Source organism: Falco peregrinus, chromosome 1 (genome assembly GCF_023634155.1).
Source record: "Falco peregrinus isolate bFalPer1 chromosome 1, bFalPer1.pri, whole genome shotgun sequence".
Lineage (NCBI taxonomy): Eukaryota > Metazoa > Chordata > Aves > Falconiformes > Falconidae > Falco > Falco peregrinus.
In genome coordinates, this window is record NC_073721.1 from 123,146,999 (window position 1) to 123,167,448 (window position 20,450).

At 40.2% G+C, this 20,450-nt stretch overlaps 1 protein-coding gene across 2 annotated transcripts in view; it reads right to left on the minus strand.

The window, feature by feature from the left end:
* Window positions 1–20,450, minus strand: part of IGF1R (insulin like growth factor 1 receptor) — a 194,940-nt gene that overhangs the window by 147,456 nt on the left and 27,034 nt on the right. For both annotated transcript variants that reach the window (XM_005242437.4, XM_005242436.4), the window contains exon 2: window positions 14,877–15,422. In XM_005242437.4, the coding sequence (XP_005242494.2) occupies window positions 14,877–15,422 (546 nt within the window). The remainder of the gene's footprint in view (window positions 1–14,876; window positions 15,423–20,450) is intronic.

Below are 20,450 nucleotides of genomic sequence, written 5' to 3' on the forward strand. Positions count from 1 at the left end.
GCAGCAGCATTTCTGACGGGATTGCTCCACACTGGGATCCGAGTGCAGCATCTTTGCAGTCTCTCTCCACTTCCAGGGCAGATCAAGACGCAGATGCCGGTTTTGGAGCTTCCATCACTGTAACAGTGAAATCACAGTGTATACCCACCGGCAGGCTCCAGTGGGAGTTGAATGGGACTCAATTCCTCAGTTAGGCTGTTTGGGTTATTTTCCCCAGCTACCTTCAGAAAAAGCCACAATAATCAAAAGCTCTATGCCTTCCAGGTTTAATAAAAACAAAACAAACAAAGAAAAAAAAACACACAAAAAATAAACAGGAAAGAAGGAATGGAAAGGCCCAATAAAACTCCTGTTGAAGTCAACTGGAAGATTAGTTTTAAGGTGCCTGCTTAAATAAATAAATCCAGTGTAAATCAGCAATCTAGGAGTTACTACTATAGATTAAATAAGCCCCTTTTGGTTGGCCTGCTCTAAACCAACCAATTTAAAAATCAATCAGATATACAAATGGCATAAAAGCCTGGGTATAAATACCCATGTCAAACGCATTGTCTATCTTCAAGTAAATTATATTAATGAACTAAAATTGTTTGGTTCCTTTTCACACGAGACAATGTTTACACTTGGCAAAATCCCCTGGCCTAGATTTTCAAACAGGACTACCGGTTTCAGGCACCTTACATTTGAGCTGTCACCCTGCCCATCAGAGATCTGTGGACCAGAACACTTCTCAATATAAAACAAAAATCAATCAATCAGGATATCTCACTGAAAAACCCAAACTTTACCACTTTCTTTTTTAATTACCATATGCAGAAAGAGCTGAGCCTCTCCTCCAGGAAATGTTCGTAACGCACATGAATCATAAAAAACGAGAACCCAAATGTTACATTACAGTATGACACCACTGCTTCATACATAAAACAAACCCCACTGATGACACCAGGAGTAGGAAAGGAGGTAAGAAATCAGTGGCAAGGCTGCGGCACATTTCTGTCAATGATATAAAGCTGATATATACAAAAATCTTTCCTATAGATTGAAAGATGCCTTTTATTTTATCAATATTGTCCTGGGATGGAGCAAGACGCAACACAATGCATTCACAGAGACATAACTTTGCATGGGTTTAGAAGCCCAGGTTTGCGAACTGGTTTTGGCAGACTGCCCAGAGCATAAGAACATGACAGGAGCAAGAGATGCTTCTGTAATGAAGGTTTCCTTGATGAGGACAGACCTCTACAAACTCATCTCCATCTACGCTTTACCTGAAGCTGCTGATAAGCACGCCATCCTGACTCAAGCTGCCAGTTTGTCCATCCACGGCACAGCCCAAAACAGCAGCAATCAGGGATGTACAAAAAGGCTTGTGCAAAATAATATTAAACACTCTTTCTCTGTCATTTTAGTCAGGCAGTAGCCCACAGATGCAACCTTTCTGAAGATTGCTTGCACTCTTCGTGTTTTATCAATATCTGCAAAGGCCTTTCACACCAGTGAACTGGAGATCAGCATTTCATTTGTTTTGACAGGAAGCAACAAGTTTGTCAGTGATGTGTCATTTCAGTTATTCCACACTATAGAATGCAAAGGTTTTGAACCATTACTCTACTCTGGAGGCTTTCTACAGCTCCAATTCAAAAAACACAGTGCTGAAGACAAATCTAACAGCCCTCTGTAATGTGCTACAAAGCAGACCATCTGGCCCAGATATTTTTCTCTCCAATTACTATTTTCTTGCCTAGTCCCATACAATAGGTAATGAGAAAACAGACTAAAACATGTCAATAGAGCTCTTCCAAAGGAAATGCATATAGAACAGACCTTCAGGAATACTCTCCTCACCTGGACACAGAACTGCTACAGATATCAGTGTCATTCAAGTACAGATAATGATTTATCTAGAAGTCACTTTAAGAAGCAATTCCCTCATATTATTAAGGCAGCTTGGCTCAGGAAGCACTGAGGCAAAGTCAAACAAACAAGTCTGCAATCACTGTCTGACTTGTATCCATTGCTTGTGATCAGAATAGAATGGCTTGCTAAACCAGAGTGCCTGGGCCCTGTTTAACTGGTTCATCACTTGCCTCTGGGTGTCCTATTAGCTCTCGCATCTGCAGCAGCAAAAACACTGTGCTTTTATTATTTCTGCTAATCTTATTTTCCACATGTTATATAAAACAGTCTAACTGTTCATTACTGCAATATATAGGTAGGTTAAGCCACACCTGCTCCACAAGAATGGAAAAATTACTAGCACAACAAAGAACTTAAGAAAATAACAAAAATAGTTCAATACCTGCTTCCCCTAATTTTACTCAAGAACACATTACTATAATCACATCTGTAAACTCTTCCTGTATTGGTTACTGCAATCACTACACTTCTTCAATTATCATAACCTAGAAAGCTACTGTTTGCAGACTGTCTTTCCAAAAGTACGACAACATCTACCTTCTGTATCCACTCCTCTCGGTTCAAGGTCTCTCTAGATACTTGAAATGCTTCATGACAACAGCCCAACCTACCCGAGAGATTACCTCTCATTGCTCTCTGACTGCAACCTCCCACAGCAGCTGCATTTTTACTAGACAGTCACTGGGAACCACAAAAAAAAAAAAAAAAAAAAAAAAAACAAACCTTAAAAGCATAAAAAGCAGAACTTTCATGTAAACTGACTCCTGAAAGTAAAATGACCAAAGCCCTCACGCTTCCAAACTGACACAGAAACATTTTCCTCCGACTCTAGCTCTCCTGCAATTACTTTTTCATCCACGAGACACACCCACTCACCCACACAAACCAAAACAAGCCCAACATAACCCCTATAAATTTAATCAAGGAAGGAAGAGCAAGCATGAAATGTTTATTTCTATTTTTAAATACTTGGGAGGCGCCCCAAAGCTCCTTGCCTGGGTAGATAACCAAGTAGGTGCTCCAGAACAGTGAGATCCAGTGCACGATCTGGCACAGGCAGGCACATCCAAACAGCAAAACATCAGAGCAGCTAAAAAGGCTATTAAGAAAACTATTAAGAAAGGCTTTTGAAATAATTGCTTCCTCTAAGCCAGGACAGACAGTAACTTGGGGTGTTGTTGCAGAAAAGCGTGTGTGTGAGTATACAAATACACACACACATATATATCTGTACGTATTCAAGCACACCAAAATGCTCTAAGCAGCACTATGGTTTATGAAGAATAAGACAGTCTCCTCCTTGTTCCCACAGTTCGTTTCTGCCTCAAGCAAAGTTGGTTGCCACTCTGGTTGCTCTCTCCCTCACCCAAATGGTTTGCATAGCAGATTTGCTGAAACATCAAGTTTTAACCAGGCCCTAATCCTGCTGACTTTTCTCGCAAAACTGCTGGAAAGGAATTCCTCCTGGCAGCTGCAGAGCCTCTGCTCATTAGTTTACCAAGCAGCAGCAGAATGAAACAGACAGGCACATCATTTCTGTACTGCTGCAAAGAACAGCAATAAGGACCAGGCAGGCAAAGGGAAGGCCCCCAGTTTCTCAAACACGTATGGTAAGGGGAGGACAGAAAAGGCAGAGGTCTTTAAGGAAGACAGGAGCAGGGCTTGCAAGAACCCAGGCAAGTTACTGCCACACTTGCCACTGTTGCTGGGAATACAAGCTAGGAAGAAACTCTCCTTTCCCTTGAAGCATTTACTAGTAAGATTTGGGGGTGGGGGATGTCATCACTGTAGGTTGGTGGCGGTTGGTTTTTTTGGGGGTTTTTTTCTAACTCCTGCTTTAAGGCTTCGTGTTTAACCAGGCACGGCACAGAGTTAGACGCACCAATTCCAATGTCTCCTGGTTACTTGAAGAATGAGCAGGGTAACATTGCAGAATAGCTGTCCACTTGCTCACGACATTCTTTGTCCAGACAGCACACTCGCGTACAGGTCAGATCATGCAGCCCACTCAGCAGATACAGAAAAGGAAATGTGTTTACTTCTTGCTATGTAATTTCATTGAAGTAACCTTATTACAGATACTGTTTATTAAGCTTGCTGAACGTAAACAAAGTACAATCTCTTGAGAGGATCTGCGCAGAGCTTTGCACCATTTATGGTGACTGGTAAGCCCTGTGTTGTTCAATAACACTTCCTCCTCCTCCCTCATCCCAGGCTGGCTACGATTTTAATAAATATTTAATAAGTAGACAAGAAAAACAAGAAAGCTTCACAGCTTGAAGTTTTCAGATACTACATGCATGATGTTGAATTTACCTAACTGGGAAGCATATGGACACTGTATCCAGAGCCCTAACAGCACACCACAGCTACAGCACACTGATTTGAGTGCAAGTAAAACAGTGCCATGCTACAGCCACTGGTTCACAGAGCAGAATGTTCCTTTTAGACCAGGCAGCCCAGTTCTCAAGTCACAAGAAGATAGAGGCTGGGACCCACGATCACCACAGATTTCAGTGGCCTGCCACTTTCTCTAGGCATTGCCCTACTGAAAGATTTCTGCAGCATTCCCCACTCCACAAATGTGCATGTGTGCACACACACACACACACACCCCCCACTCTTTCTTACATGTATTTCACTTCTCTCCTAAAAAGATCATCTGCCACGTGCAGACAATTCTAATCATGTGAAAAAGCTTCCTAAGGGTAGAAAAGAATAAAATCTTTGCCCAGGAAGAATATGAATTTTTCAGTCTGTAAGATATATTAAATTACTTATATTCTCCTGTAAACCAATTGATCCTAAACCAGCCCTTGAATTTAAAAAACTCTACAGCTGGTTTGCTGGAAGGGGTATTTTTTTTCCCTGCCACCACTCTCTTCCTTTACTGGAGCAAGGTATTACTGATTATTTTACTTTCTGTTCTACAGAAGAGAAATGGATGCACACGAACAACTGCAGAGAGTAGAAGAGGAAGAACGCTTGATCTCTGAATTAAGGATTTGCATACTGGGTTTTATCTTTAACACCCACTGCAGTATTTTATCCCAGACTCTCTGATCACAAAAGACAGAGCAGACAGTGACTCACTGCAATTTCAGTTCTGCATGTAGTGTTTCACGTGGACCAGTCAATTCTGATTCTGCCAAGCAGACTTCATTAAGCACTTAAAAGTGAACCATCTTCTCTAAGAGAGAATTCCTATTCATCTGCTGCCTTCATGAGAAAAGCTCCAGAGATGGAAGGGAATTTACTCAATGTTTCCCCTTTGTGTTGTAATGATTTAAGATTCAATTAATACTACATGGGGAGGCGCTAATTCTGAAACACCTGCCTTCGTGATAACCGGATTAAGACCTCCAAACTTGCTCCACTCCGAACAGCAACAGCCTGCCAAATGACAGCAGTTGTCAATATCAACCAACTGGAGGCTGGGTTTTCCGTTACATCCTAGACCACTTTTTAAAGAGGATTCCCTGCAAAACAGGAGGAGGAAAAAAAGAATTTCGTTAAAAAAAAAAAAATAAAGAAAAACACACTTGACAGCTCTGAATTTGTTTAGCCAGAAGTCACAGCTCCTCCTCTGCACACTTTGAAGGCTGGAGACTGGCAAAGCTCCTATCAGATCCTTTCAAACCCCTCACAGGGAAGAGATAAAGCCAAATAAAGGGTAACGCCACCCACAGACACAGACCCGCTCTCCTGCGCACTGGAGGGAACAGCCTGAAGACAGGTTTTGGGGCAGAAGGCTGGGCAGAGTGGGAGCAGCGGGGCTGAGCAGCTGGTTTCATTGTGAGAAAAACCAGGAGGTTGGGGTTTGGTGCACTGTTCTTCCTTCTCCACCCCCTCCCCTACAACACAGGGGTTTCTCTGGATGAGTTAGGGCAGCATGAAGCTTACCGCACGAACGCAAAGTGCCTCAAAATTAAGACCATGCTTGTCTGAAATGTAGAGAGAAATCTCTAGACCGCTGTGCCAGCCCAGCAATTAACACAGCAAAACACTTTCCCACCTTTTTAATGCCACAGAAGCTATTTCAACCACAGAACAAGGAGCAGGTTTTTGGGTTTGTGTTTTTGTTTTTGGTTTGGCTTTTTTTTTTTTTTTAACCTTTACACCCCTTCACCACACTTGCATATTGTGACCTATTTGAACCACACTTAAAAGCTGGATCCAAGTGCTCAGTGATACATAACTTCCATTTTAGTGAAACAATCCATCTGCTCCATGTGACTCGGAGCCTGCTTTAAGAATGCAATACTGTTTAGGCCAACGGTTGCACCGCACAAAGTGTTTTGTTCACATGCATTCCTTTGGGATGACAGAGCCTATCCACGGCCTGTAACGGTTGGGGCCTGTGGTTTTTTTCCCCCTCATCCGCTGAATGCTGCAGTGACTAAGCTGACAAAAATTCCTAGCCAATTATAAACCCACTTAAAGAGACAGGCAGTCCCCCTGCAACCTTCTCTTGCCATCCTATACGGGAAGTTTCTATACATAGAAAAACATCTCCTCCTCCCAAGGCCTGCATTGATATAAAAGACTTCTCTCTGCGCGCTCAACACTTCAAACATGCTTCCTAAATGGCATCATTTCCCAAAACTATAACCTTCAATCATCCATATATATCACTCACATATCAACCAGAAAAAAAAACCAAAATAGGAGAAACAGACGCTAGTAAAAACTTAAGAGAAGCCATTAATGGAGGGACGATGAGTGTGCTGGGAAGAGATGAGTCTCGGCAGCTATAGAGCACTGTTTATAAAGAAGAGAACGGCTAAGCGCCTATAAACCCAATAATGTTGCAACAAGGAAAAAACACATCAGGAAGGTCACACTGGTGTACAAAGTAGGAGTCTGATCCACCTAAGAGCATAAGCTGAACTTTAACTAGCAAAACAAGAACTTTTGAGTTGACTCTCAAATCCCGCTGAAGATGCAAATCAGCAACCAAATTCCAAAATACTCCAGCCTTCCCAAGAGGGATCCTCAAGTCATGTGCTCAATTCATCCTCGCCTGCACTGTCAAGGGCTATACAAATGCACTTAATAATTCACCAGGGCATCCAGAACTACACTTTGGGCAGGTAACTACAAGTTCACTTTGTCCAGCAAGAAACAGTAAACAAAAAAACCCAAAACACAGAGAATGGCATATGGTTTCCAGTTTTGAAAACTCAGGTTATGGGCACCTCAGACCCTTACTATTTTATGGTGGGCAAACTACTTGCTAAATCATTTTTAGCACTCGGCTGATAGCACATGCACATTCCATCCCAAATGCTGAAAACTTTGCTGGGGAGGGGGGGGAAGAGTCAGTCAACAGCAGAACAGGCTGAGCTCACCTTAGAAGAAAGAGGCAATTGAACAATCTGTATTAACATACTATTATCCAAGCATCTTCTTTATTACAAGTTAATTCTCAGAGCCATAAACAGTCTTGAGAAGGAAATCACACTATTAGTGGGAAGGAAGGCTAAACAAAGGCTGTTTCATCACTGTTTAACACTGAAAAACTTGTTTGCCACATGAAAACAATTTATTAAAATGCTTAAGGACAATTCATTCCTGCATTCATGTGTGTTTGGGGAAGGAAAAACAGGAAAATGGTGCCTACAAATCAAAATTTTTAGAGGGCATGGTTTCTATCCAGACTTGAACCTCAATGTTACCTTTACGCCTTATGAAAAGTAGGCTGGCAAATTCAGTAAGTTTGCTCACATGCCTGTCCACCTCCAAGCCTCCTTCTGCCCATTTCAGCCAAATTCAATTGCAGGTAAGTCATCACAAAGGATGTATTTTCTACACAATCCATGGAAGTGGACAGCTGGGTGGAGGATAGCTCTCTTTAGGGCCCCAAAAAGATAAAAGACTACAGCTCAAGTTCACCCCTCGTTAGACATGCATACAAACATTAACTGTCAAAACAGAAATCTCCAGAAAAGCTAAGTCCTTGCATGGATAAGAGCCACAGACAGAACTGCAGAAAATACTAAGCCACGCTGAGTTTGCCTTGTCCCTGCGACATTTGCAAGAACACAGCAAAAACACAGCTTTCTGCTGGTTTTACACTTGACATTTCCCTGACATTTTCCCTATAATGCTACTAGCTATTCCCAGCTCTCAGTTGTTTTGCAAATTCATCATAAAAATAAAGTCTTACATTACATGTAATTAACTATCCAATACAACTGTCTATTCCATTAACAAACATTTGTCTAATATGTATCAATGGGCCCTGGAAGTCCACATTAAGCAGGTTAATCAAAGATTCAGTTCACGTTCAGATGCATATTTAATTTCAGAGATTTAAAATGGTACTGCTGCATAGGAAGGTAAAGCAAAAAATAATAAAAAATAATTCTCTAAACTTATCCTCAGTCTCCTGTAGGATGAAAGCAAGTTGCTAAGAACAGTAGATTTCAAGTAAAACCAAAAGCATTCTGGTTCCAATCCCACCTAGCACAAGATTATCAGACTTGAGAAACATCACTAAGTACCTTTAGAACGGTACTGAGGTTTTTAAGCTCTTTTTTGTTCGTTTGGAATAAACAAGTAACATCTTAGAAACCCTCACTGAATATGACTGTAGACATCATTTACCTATCTCCCTTTGCTCCACAGCCTCAGGCCCACTGAGCTAGGAAGCCCATTCCCTTTTCCCATGAGCCCCCATATAATGAAAGGTTAGACCAGGACTTCTTTTCAAGCACTACACATTAAAAGACTGAACACTGTATGCGTGACAATCTAGTGATGCTTTTGTATCTTCTTCTAAGAAGGACTGGCATTGTTTGTCTTCCCCACCCTTTACCACAGAGCATCAGAGAAACTGAACTGAGAAATTAACATACATGCAACCCATAAAACCAAGGAATGGCTGTTTCCTGTAAGTGATCTCCAATTATATTTTTATAGTTGTTTTTCTGACAGTGAAGCAGTTGCTTGGCATGAGATAATTCAAGCAAGTCCATATTGTAGTAGCAATAAAGATTACTCAGGATTTCAAAGTTTCATGAGGCAAAAATCTGAAGCCATGGAATGACAGGCACAGTATGGATCCAGAAGGTCTTTCTGTCCGGCCAGGTTTCAACCACAGCACACTCTTGTTCAATTAGAAGTATATGGTGCGTTTACATAAAGCACAAAAAATTGCCTCTGCTTCCTAGCTCCAGCAAGTTTGTTGTGGGATTAACTTTAGCACCGCTGATCTTCATTTTTCCTAAATCAGTACGGTGTCTATGCAAAACAGATTTAATACTACTCAGAATAAATGGGCATATACATTTAACCACAGTGACTACCACTTACAAGGTACTGCATTCCACTGAAATCATGGCAACATTTACTGTATCATTCTGCAGCACATTGACTACCCCTCCACATTATCAGAAACAATACAAAAAGAAATAAATTTCTCCAACAGCATAGACAGTCACTACAGTATGTCTACACATCACCTGGTGAACATAAACACACCTCTGGACTGACAAAGCAAGTCAAAGGAAGTGTGAAATACAATGTAGAACACTAACTTTTTTTTATTCTTTATTCCAGAAAGTGGGGAAAAGGTCTAAGGTTTTTAAGGCTTTTTAAAAGTTGGGGTTTTTTTAACCTACAGCAAAGTGTCATTGATGGACCTAGTTAATTACATCAAGTCTTTCAATACTGGAAAACAAAATTCTGAAATGTGAAGTAATCTCAAAAACACCACACATCTTTGTGCCAAAAGGAACTAGGAAGCCAAGGTGAGTATTCAACATTAGCACCTAATTTTTGGTGACTAGGGCAGGCTGCAAGATTCAAGATATTCTACCCAGGTTATGGCATTGTGCACCAGAACAAAGAAAAATGGCAAGTATATATTTGTTTAATTTTAGTCCTTTTCTCAGAATATAAACCACTGCTACAGTAATTAACTGCAGATTGGCCTCAACTGCTCTGCGGCCATTCCAGCTTACTAATTAAACATGCACTCACAGCCATAATAAAAATTCTGGGAAACCTCTGGGCTGAAGAGCAGGTTTTGCAGGAGGGGAGCAAAAGTCAGGCAAAAAACTTCATTCAGAACAAAAACACTAACAAATTTTTTTAACATGCTCCAGATTTTTCTAACTCAGTGACACCAGTCACTGTGTTAGTGCCTCTTACAAATATTTTTTTCTACCCTTCTTGTTTATTCCTTTCAGCAGATATTTTTTTGCTAGAGAGTTTGCTTACCAACCAAATGGACAAACAACCTGTCCATTTCAAAGTAAGTTCAGGTTTATATGGTACTTTTATTTTTTAACACAACAGAGGTAGGATTGGCAATACACATACTAGCTTTGCTTAACATTATACCACATCAAATTCATTTGCTAGAAGAGTAAAACTTTTTATATATCAGCAGAGGCCAAGATGCTTTAAATTTCTACTACGTTTCAGAGTTAAAAAAAAACAACAACCAACACAGAAAACCTTAAATGAAGCAAACAGAAAAAAAGCATGCTGATGTAAGTAAAAGCACAATAAGTGTAATCTGATTCAGTACCTCCGGCTCCCAACTTTTTCCTCTCTCTGCATGTCTACACAGTTTGTGCAATTTCTGAAGGACTGGAGAATGTAGTGAATACTGCTCAGAGAGGGAAAAACAAGGAGAGAAGGGGGGGGGAAAATTCCAAAACATGGTTTTCACCGCTACTCTGCTGAAATCAACAGGGAGCAGATTCCCAGATGGCGTACACTGGTAAGTAATGCACAAGTCAATGAAGCTATGTCAAATGACACCACTCAACTGCATTATCTTTTGAGCTCCGTGTAAACAAACAGGAGCAGATTCTGAATATTTGTGAGAATACATCATGTTACTGTCTCCATATGTTTAAACATTTTAGTAGAAGTTACATATGGACCGCTCTTCCCACTCACTGTCATTCTCTCCCTCCCATTCCTCATTCCCCACATAGACCATATCTTTTCAGGCCACTGTCAAACCAATTCAAAAAGGAATAAGGATACATTTTCATTAAAAACATTTTGTGCTTAGCTGCCATCTGCTTCTTTATCAGCCTCCAAATCCTCACATGTCTTTTCCATGGTCCTCAGTTTCACACATTCAGAAGCTGAAAGTTTTCTTCTGTTGTTACTGCAAAGCACAGTCTATGGGAGCTATTGTTTTTCACATCAAATTTGCCTCTTTCAAAACAAGTTTTTAATGCTTATGACCCTAACCCATGTTCTCTCTACAATGCCAATTTAAACCCACATTCTTTTATGCCAGTGGCAAATCTAATCTTGGAGATCCCTCATGCACTTCAGATACTCACCTCCACTGTTTTTATGGGAAGCACGGTTATTTCACCCCTTTTGTGTGGCACTGTAACTTGCTCTGGACCGAGACTTCCAAACTGCACTCTTAGCTTCAACTGCAGCTTCTGTGCCAGAGGACATTACCCCTTATAGCGAGTATTAACACTCTGCCCTCCCGGTAACCAGACCCCTAGTCTTTCTTTTATCCAAGTAGGAAAGGAAGGGTTTCTGCTAATACCTGACAGAGAGCATCTCTAATTTAACTGGGGGGTGGATGGAGAGCAGAAGAATAATTAGGATGAAGTTAAAAAGAAAGAAAAAAACCCCACCCATACACTACATATACATGGATCACTGCTAGTTTTGCTATTATTCCCACATAAACACTTGGATTAGTTCATTTCTCATGGCCCCAGCAAAGGCAAAAGTGTCTTATGAAGGGTTAGCTGGACTTGTCTGAAAAACAACACAAGGGTTAGGGTAGACAAGGGATCCTGCAGGCAGGCTTTCAAGGTTTTAATTTACATTTGATTTCTGCAGGCTTACAAAGGCCTAGTGACTAAGGCAGCAGACCTCAAAAATTAATTATCAGCAAAAGGAATACAGAAAACAATGAAAGTTTTCTTTACAGTAGATCAATGGACAGGCAAAGCAAGCATGTCAGAGACTAGCCTTTCAATAGGTACAGCAGGAACCGTTTTTCTGTGTGATGAACCATCACATCAATCGCTGAGCAAGATGCAGGCAGCTTCTATAAACATTTCCAGCAGTCACAACTGCCAGGAGGGGAAAAAAAAAAAAAAAAAAAAAAAGAAGGAGAAAAAAAACCCAAACAAAACACAACACAAAAGGCCATAATCTTATTTGTATGTCTGGACACTCAGGTTTTATCTTTTCCAACTCCACCTGTGCCCCAAAGCACAACCACTGATGCCAACAACTTCAGTACTCTCCTTCTATCTTGGAAGATTCTTCCAGGTGGCCCCGCAACCCCAGTGAAGTACAGCTGGCATTTGATAAGGTAAAAGAAAAGTAGGTGCAAGTCAGAGAGATGATAGCACGCCAAACCCAACACAGGATGCCACAGCTCCAAAGTGTGCAAACTAGTAAGGCTGCTGCCTTGGGGCACTTAAAGGTAAAGGAATGAATACTACGCAGAAACCAGGGCAAGAAACTGGCAGAAAAGCTGCTGATCCTTAAAAAAATAAAATAAGTTACAGCTTCTTTGTAGCTTGTTCTGCTATAGAAATGTCAATGGATTATTCTGTCAAACGCAGCATATCCTTCCCTCTCTCCTCCCTCCACCCTCAACATTGTTCCTGCACAAGTTATATTGAAGGAAGCACAGGGTTCTTCCTTTGTTTGTGAGCAAGAAAAAGAAGGAAAAAAACAACTTCCACTCAACAGCAAAACTAAACAGAAGCCAGACTACTTAAAGTACTAAGTGTTCCCACACAACATTTACCCACCAACTTCAGATCTTTCAGCGTAAAACCTAAACAAGGACAAAAGAGATTTAATATACACTCCTCCACACATCCAGAGCGAAGAAAACTAAAAAGGCATAAAGGAACCCTGAGTGATAGACAGCATTTTCAGTTTAACATTACTGGGACACACAAGGAGAATGTCAGGGTTAAATTAAATAGTACACTAGGAAAATATTCCCTGGGAAATAACATAGGTGTCATCTCTCTACTGGTATGAAAATGCTGACTGAAACACTCAATAACTTAACAGTCCTTGCTCCTATTCTTTTTCATGTCTTGTGTCATTTTGTACTGCAAGAGCCCTCTCCAGATCAGGAAGGAGTTCATTGCCAAAGCGTCCAAGAAATGTTGCAGGAGAGACAAAAAGCTTCCTTTTGAACAACCGCACGTTTATACCTCCCTTGTGTTTCTTCAGAACAGGAGTACTTCTGGGTTTTGTGTTTGTTTTCTTTTTTTTAGATGAATGGCTGGCAAATTTAAAGTCTTCTTCCTTGAAGTCAATGGCTTATCACAGCAAACAGATTAAATAGGTCCAATTTGCTCACCCTTTTAATTGATTAGAACTTGATCATTTCTATACACACCCTGCATCCTGAAATACTCTAAACCTTCGTTGTTTTTCCACAGTGTAACGCTCTTAAACCTTTCAAGGCTCTTTTCCAATACCTTTCTTCTTCACAATCGCCCACGAAAGGAAGATGAAAGCATATAGGAAAAGAAAAACACTATCTACACCCCTGCCTTAAACATGCTGCCACCACAGTATAACTGATCTCATTTTACTTAAAAAATCTCTTCTCATGTTCATTTGGGATCCAAATTATTTTAACACTCCCCTAGAAGTCAACAAGCTTTTCTGCACATTATTTTTGCCTACTCCAAATAGCCAAAGCACACAACAGAAAACAAGTAAGTTGTTACAGGTCATTAAATACACTCTAGTTACATCCATTCAAACTACTGAAGGCAATGAGGTTGCACAGGAATCACATCGGTCACCCTCTGTAGACAACGGAGTTACACTCTTTTAAATCACAAAGTCTCCCAGTAACAGGCTGAGGAGTCTTCTTTTCTTTGTTTAAAAACAAACTTTATTTCCTATTAAAAGTATCTGCAAAAGCACAGCCCCACAAATGCCTTTATTCAGAGGTATTTTTGGCATGTGTTGACTGAAACTGCTCGACAGGGTGCTTCAATTTCAGTTCTAATTAAACATGAGGGCTTCACGTGTCCCTAAATGAAGGTAACCTGAACATAGCCCTGGTCCTGTTTTCTCACACCGTGGTGTTTCCTACCATTATAGCAGTTTTGGTCAAGACTGCATGCAGAATTTAGGGACTGTTCCTCCCAGTGATGAGTGCTTGTAATTAAGTCCTACTGATACTGCAGGGCTCAGCTTTCGTAAAGTTACAGGATGAACTCAAAAAGCCTGCCATATAATCATGTTATTTGAGTAAACTATGTATTTGTTTATTTTTAAAAAGTGAGAAGAGATCAGGTTTTGCTTTTGCTAATACTTACTATCAGAAAGACATAAACCCTGTCATGCCAGGTAAGAACAAAACGGGCAAGGATAATTTCACTGAGTCAAGATATCCATTGACTCTCTGACACTACAGACTGTAACGTAAAAATTGACTTCAGTAAAAAAGTTCTTACATACACAATTTACCATAACAGGAATTTCTGAAGGTGCATGCCAAGGGAAGGAAAGAAAAAAGTCAAAGTCTGGTTAACAGCTTCAGTACAGCAATGACTGGCACACACATAATGTCACTTCAGCAAGGAGGAGACAGCATTCAACAGCCACCTCCTGCCAAAGTCCTCAAGGAAGGTAAAACTGGTTCCAGCTTTGCTATAATGGGTTTAGTTTTACACTTCCTTTGCATCTTTTCCATAGGGAAGTAACCCAGAAAGTTTTGGGGGTTTTGTTTTGGTGGTGGGTTTGGTTGTTGTTGTGGTTTTTTGTGGTTTTTTTTTTTTTTAATGAAGTGAGATGATCCTATACTGGTTAAGAGGGAATCTATTTGTGGGGTAACTGGATACCTCATTACGTGGACTACATACAACTACAACAGAAGTTTAAGTTGCTAAAGAATTTAAAATAATCAGAAAATTAAACCTTTACTTCAGCAAGAGGTGACAAAAACACACTATCTACTCAAATCTTACTTTTCTGGCAGTGGTTCGTGGTCCAGCAGCGGTAGTTGTACTCATTGTTAATAGATGTCTTCTCACACAATGGCTTCTCTTCCATCGTGCCTGGGCACAAGTCCCCACATTCCTTTGGAGGTTTATTCCCAACGATGTAGTTATTGGACACTGCATCTAGGATGAGAGACCAGTCCACTGTGGAGAGGTAACACAGGTCAGAGTTCTTCTCAATCCGTATGGCCCCGCGGGTTATGTTCCTCAAGTTGTGAAGCCCAATCTCTTTAAGATTTGTCATTTCAAAGATAACCAAGGCATAATTGTAGAAGAGGTTCCTCCCACGAATGACTGTGAGGTTGGGGAAGAGATCACTGAGGCTTTCCAAGCCTGCCACACGGAACAGCAGCAAATAGTCAGTTATGACAGTGAGCTTTGGGAAGCGGAAGTTGCGGTAATCCTCTGCTTTAGAGATGAGCAGAATTTGAAGGAAACCCTCAATTACCGTACAGTTCTCCAGGCGTTTCAGCTCATGGATATCATTGCGAATGTCAACATTTGGCCCGCAAACTGAAAAATGTAAAAGGAGAAAGAAAAGTTAGTAAATGAGGCCATTGAAAGCTTATGAAATTGGAATGCAAGTAGGTTATTCTGATGGCCATAATTTTTTTTTTTAACTTCTTAATGAGGATGCAATGTTAAAATAGGAATTGAGTACTTGATTTACACCTACGTTGAATATTCATCTCATTTAACCTATCACTATAAACACTACCAGGACCAGCGCAGAGATGTAAGCTATCTATATTCTGCAACAGACGGAGAAATGTTTTATTGTTGCTGTTGAAAAGAGCTGCATTAGACTGAAGAACGTAAAGATAAAAGATAAACCTAATGCATTTGCACACCCTGCTTCAAGTAACATCATGACATGTATGACCACACCAGGGGTTCAGCCACGTGACTTCAAACAAGTTCGGCAGCAGAGTGATCCACTGCTCGTTACACTACTAATATCCCCCCACTCCCTCTAAGATACACGCACATAAAGGGGAACACTTTCCGGAAAATAACAACATATTTCTCAAATCAGTCTTTCTTCCCAAGGTCACAAGCCAAACTAGCCCTAATTCTTGAATGCTAGTCTCGCAATAGATTAGCAACAACACAAAATGCATAGAAAGCTGGTCAGCACTTCACACACTGTGACTGGGAAGAAAAGGAAGTGCTTGGACTTGTAGCTAATGCACAAAATTCCAGTTTGCATGTTCCAGGGAACCAAGTTTCGCTGATTTTGACACCAAGACTAAAAAAAAAACTTCTTGAGTTCTAAGAAACACAGGATACATTTATTTACAAGAACATACAGCATCATAGTGAGGAATTTCCCTTGTAAGCAGCAGACTGAACTCAATGCACTCAAGAAAAGAATGACCAAAAGGATTATTCCCTAATAAATCTGTGTATTAGGTTTTTCATACTAGACATATACACAAAATAAAAATTTTAAAGGAGCTGGAAGAAAAGTGTACTAATAATGTAATAATAAGACAAATAAAATGCATTTTAATGTAAAACAAAGTACTACGGAATGTAGAAAGCTGTTGTACTTGGAAAACCTCAGAACCGGTCTTCTGTGGAAAACATGGAAAAAAGATTCCCTGGAATAGACAGTAAGTTGCTTGTAAGCAAAAACAGTAAAATGCCCATTTAAGCAACCCAAAACTTAAATAAACCCCAAGCAATTCAATTTTGTGGAAAGGTTCTCTTTTTATGCATGCTAGGCTTAATTATTTTAACAACGTCTTTTCCTCAGACAAGGAAAAGGTCTAAACAAACACTGGAGCCAAAAAACTTAAATTCTAACCCAGACAAATTGTCCAGAGATTCAGAAATTGCACTGACACCACCAAGCAGCTCTTCCATCCCACAACACTTATCTAAGGCTAATAACTTAAGCTAACAAAGGATCCAGAACATGAGCATGCTAAAACCACAGCAACTCCAATGCCCGACAAGGACTTAAAGACTTTTAAGTCTTTAAAAGACTAAAGGACTTTGTTGTTAGAGGGACAACGTAAAAAAACAACAGGCGAGATCTTTGTTAAGAAACAGATGTTTTCCACACAAACTATTACCTAATCTTCCTTCTGTGAAGTTCCAAGCTGAAAGCAGAGCCTAAATGTGACTTGCTGAACTAGAAGCAGCTATGTGCAAGAAAGTTCATTCCCTAAAGCTTTAAAAAAAAAAAAGTAAAATACACACCACCAAAACTAACATACCAACAGTAACACATGGCCATCACGACAGGAAAATCCCCATTTTAGTATATACTGACTACAGAACAACTGTGTATTACTGCCTGGAGTACGTGTCAAGGCTAACTTCAGGAAAACACTAGAAAAGGTGAATGGGTTGGCATTACCCAGCTTTAAAAGCCAGATGGGAGAGAGGAAACGGTAAAAGAACTCCAAGGTAGCAGGATCTGGTAAGAGACACACTGGCTGCATGCAGCCGACGTGTGGGCTTCTCTCCTGACTCTGCAGGAAAGAGAACCTCAACTCAGATCAAATTCCTTTAGTAAGCTGGCACCCATGTCTTGCTTTCAGCTTCTGAAATTTTCTTCTAGAGCAACCATCCCTCCATCCACCCTCAAGGGGCTGTGTCCTCTGCCCAAAGCACAGCCCAACAATAAAACGAGTATATTTACACTTCGACATTCAACTTTTAAAAAGACAAGTTACAACACACAGTCTTTTTCCAATTAAACTGTTTTGGTTTCTGTCTCTACCTGCTGGTAGGACAAGGTGAACAGTATGGTTCTTGTTATGGCAAAGCAAAAGTAGCAAAATTTATTTTACTGCCATAAAACTTTAGAAAGCCTAACTGCTCCAAGCCCTTTATTTTGTTAAAGAAATAAAATTTGCACTTGTGCTGACATTTTGTAGGCAAGGTTCCAGAGTGATGGGTTTAAAAACAGCTGAGTTACAATACCCTAAAGAACAATTTGTAAGAGAAATGGCAGCAACCGTTAACTAAAGCATTATATATCTCTTCATGCATCTATTCTGAGGCTGGGCTTTAAAAGTCCTATTGCTTTTAGCTTTATGTTTGTTTCAGCTTGAAAGTTACTTAATTTTGCATGTTTAATGCTTTTATAAATCAATGAGATTTCTAGAACTTTATGGCGAAAGTATGCACTCCCTTGCCTCAATTATGAAACATCATCCCCTTAATATGGAAAAGGATAAAGTCCAGTGGGCTCCAATATTAGAAATTGATTACAGATGAGCATGCTGTTGACATTTTTTATTTAAGAACTTATTAATTCATCTACTGAGTTATGCTTTGCAGAACTTCACGCATATAATGAGAACTGCAGAGACTCAAACATGAAATAGGGCAAGCACCTTGGTCCATACTAACATTTGGAAAAAACAGTTCCAATTAAAGTAGATGTTTTGTTTGGGTGGGTGGTTGGGGTTTTTTAAAATAATTTTCTTTAAAGTTCATATCGTTCACGGAAGTTAACTGCACCACAATGCATCATCTTCTTCTCACGTTTTTCTTGCTGCCCAGAAAAGGATTATATGAAAAACAAATTAATCAGAGCTCAAAGTCAACTACAGTTTCCATTTGGCTGTGCTATGTTTTCTTTGGATCCCATTTTAGAGAAAGCATATATGGACTTACAATATAAACTGGTCTGTCAGACACAATAAAGTCCACATAAAATGCTCTTTGGAGCATTTATATTCCATTTAACAGTTTCTGATATTCAACCTTATAGGGCTTTTTTAATGTGACTAGTGCAACTCACCTCTGTTTCATGTTCAAATCAGAATTGGAAAATAACTAGTATGTATTTATTTTGGTAACAGAAAATAAAATGCAACATCTGTTTATTAACCTGTCCAGTACTTTTGGGTAGTTTATAAACACCCAGGATAATTATCAGTAGTCTGACTCATGCTGTGGTCATTCAGCTGCTTACAGATTTCCAAGCATTTCCTTCAACTGCCTATCATTTCTCAGATTTATTGTAAACTAAGCACCTTATTCTCAGCAAGAAATTAGTTCTTTAAAGAAATACGTATTTATTTGTTTAACAGGTAACTCCAACACAGTAAAATACTGAAAAGCAGCAATGTGTTCTCTACCTAGATGAACACAAATGCCTCCCTGGAAGTAGCACTTCAGTCCAGAAGTCCTAAGCTTCACCTACTATCCAACAAGAAGCCCACCTGTGCTTTTTTTTTTTTTTTTCTCTTTTCTGAGAGCATCCCATGGGCAAGCTGCAGGGCACATAAACTTCCAAAGATAACAGAAAAACACACACTCCACGCTACAGTCTTCCTGAGGACCTACAGCACATTCCTAGTCAGAAGACAGATCCAAGCCTGATCATGTAACTGAGACGGGGTCAATGAACTACCAGGAAAAATGATTGCACGTAACAGGTTCATACGATGAGAGTAATTAATGCGACCTGCAGCCTATTCCTTGCTCTGGCAGAATCTCCTGGCAAGTCTCCTTTCTAAGTGCTGCTCCAGGCTGTGGCACCAAGGAGCAGCACAGAGGCTGTGAACGAACACACACGCTGCACAGCACACAGACAGTGAGTTCACACTACTGAGCGCACACAGATGCGCAGATTAATGCAAAGCTGCGTGTGACGCTAAGAACTCAGAGTACAGTGATCCAGTAGTTTCTCCTCACCCTTAAGTATGATTTGCTAATGCTCACTTTGACAATTACAAACATTTTGACCTGGAGAAGAACCTTGCCACCTTGAGAAACACCTGCCATTTAATCATCATCTATCATCAAATCATCATTTACTCCATGCAGCAAGTCTTTATTCTTTTTATATATCCACTAGTTATTTCAAGTCGCTAGCTATTCCTAAAAGGACTTGGCTGTTGCCCTTCAGTGTTTCACAGGAACCATTCTTTTTACAAAATGGCATGCTACAAAACACAAATCAGCAGAAAGTCTGCTGTTCAACATTCAGCCTCTAATATAACTTATGCACAGCTGTAATTCATAGCAGCTAATTTGTTATCTGTACCAAGGTGTTAAAGAGGGGTAGGACTGACAATTCACACATTCACTGTTTTTAATAACTGAAATAATTTCCTACAAGAAATCATGTAATCATGGTGTAGTTCTTGCTTCCAAATTTTGTATTCCTCCCAATGACTCCATTTAGAAGTTCTAAAGGAACACAACTGTTCAAGTTTTGCTTGAAAAAATACACACCTGCACATTTTAAGCCTTGCCTTTGACACTTTTGCAGGGGGGTGTGGGGTGTAGTGTTAAAGGGCTGTACTGCACTGGGTGGTCTCAGTATCCTCTCAACTAGCCAAAGGTTAAAGACAGAGCAACCATCACTATCTGGCTCTCCCAACAGCAAAAAGTCTTGGACAAAAGCAACACTCTTTGAGTCATCAAGTCAACCCAGCACAACCCTTTCGCAAGTTTAAGGCCTTTTCAACCTGAGTCTGCTCCAGCTGGGTCAGGCTTTCCCCAGCAACAGAGACCTGTTCAGCCTGTGCAGTCATTTACATTTCTGAAACGACAATCAGCATAGACTGC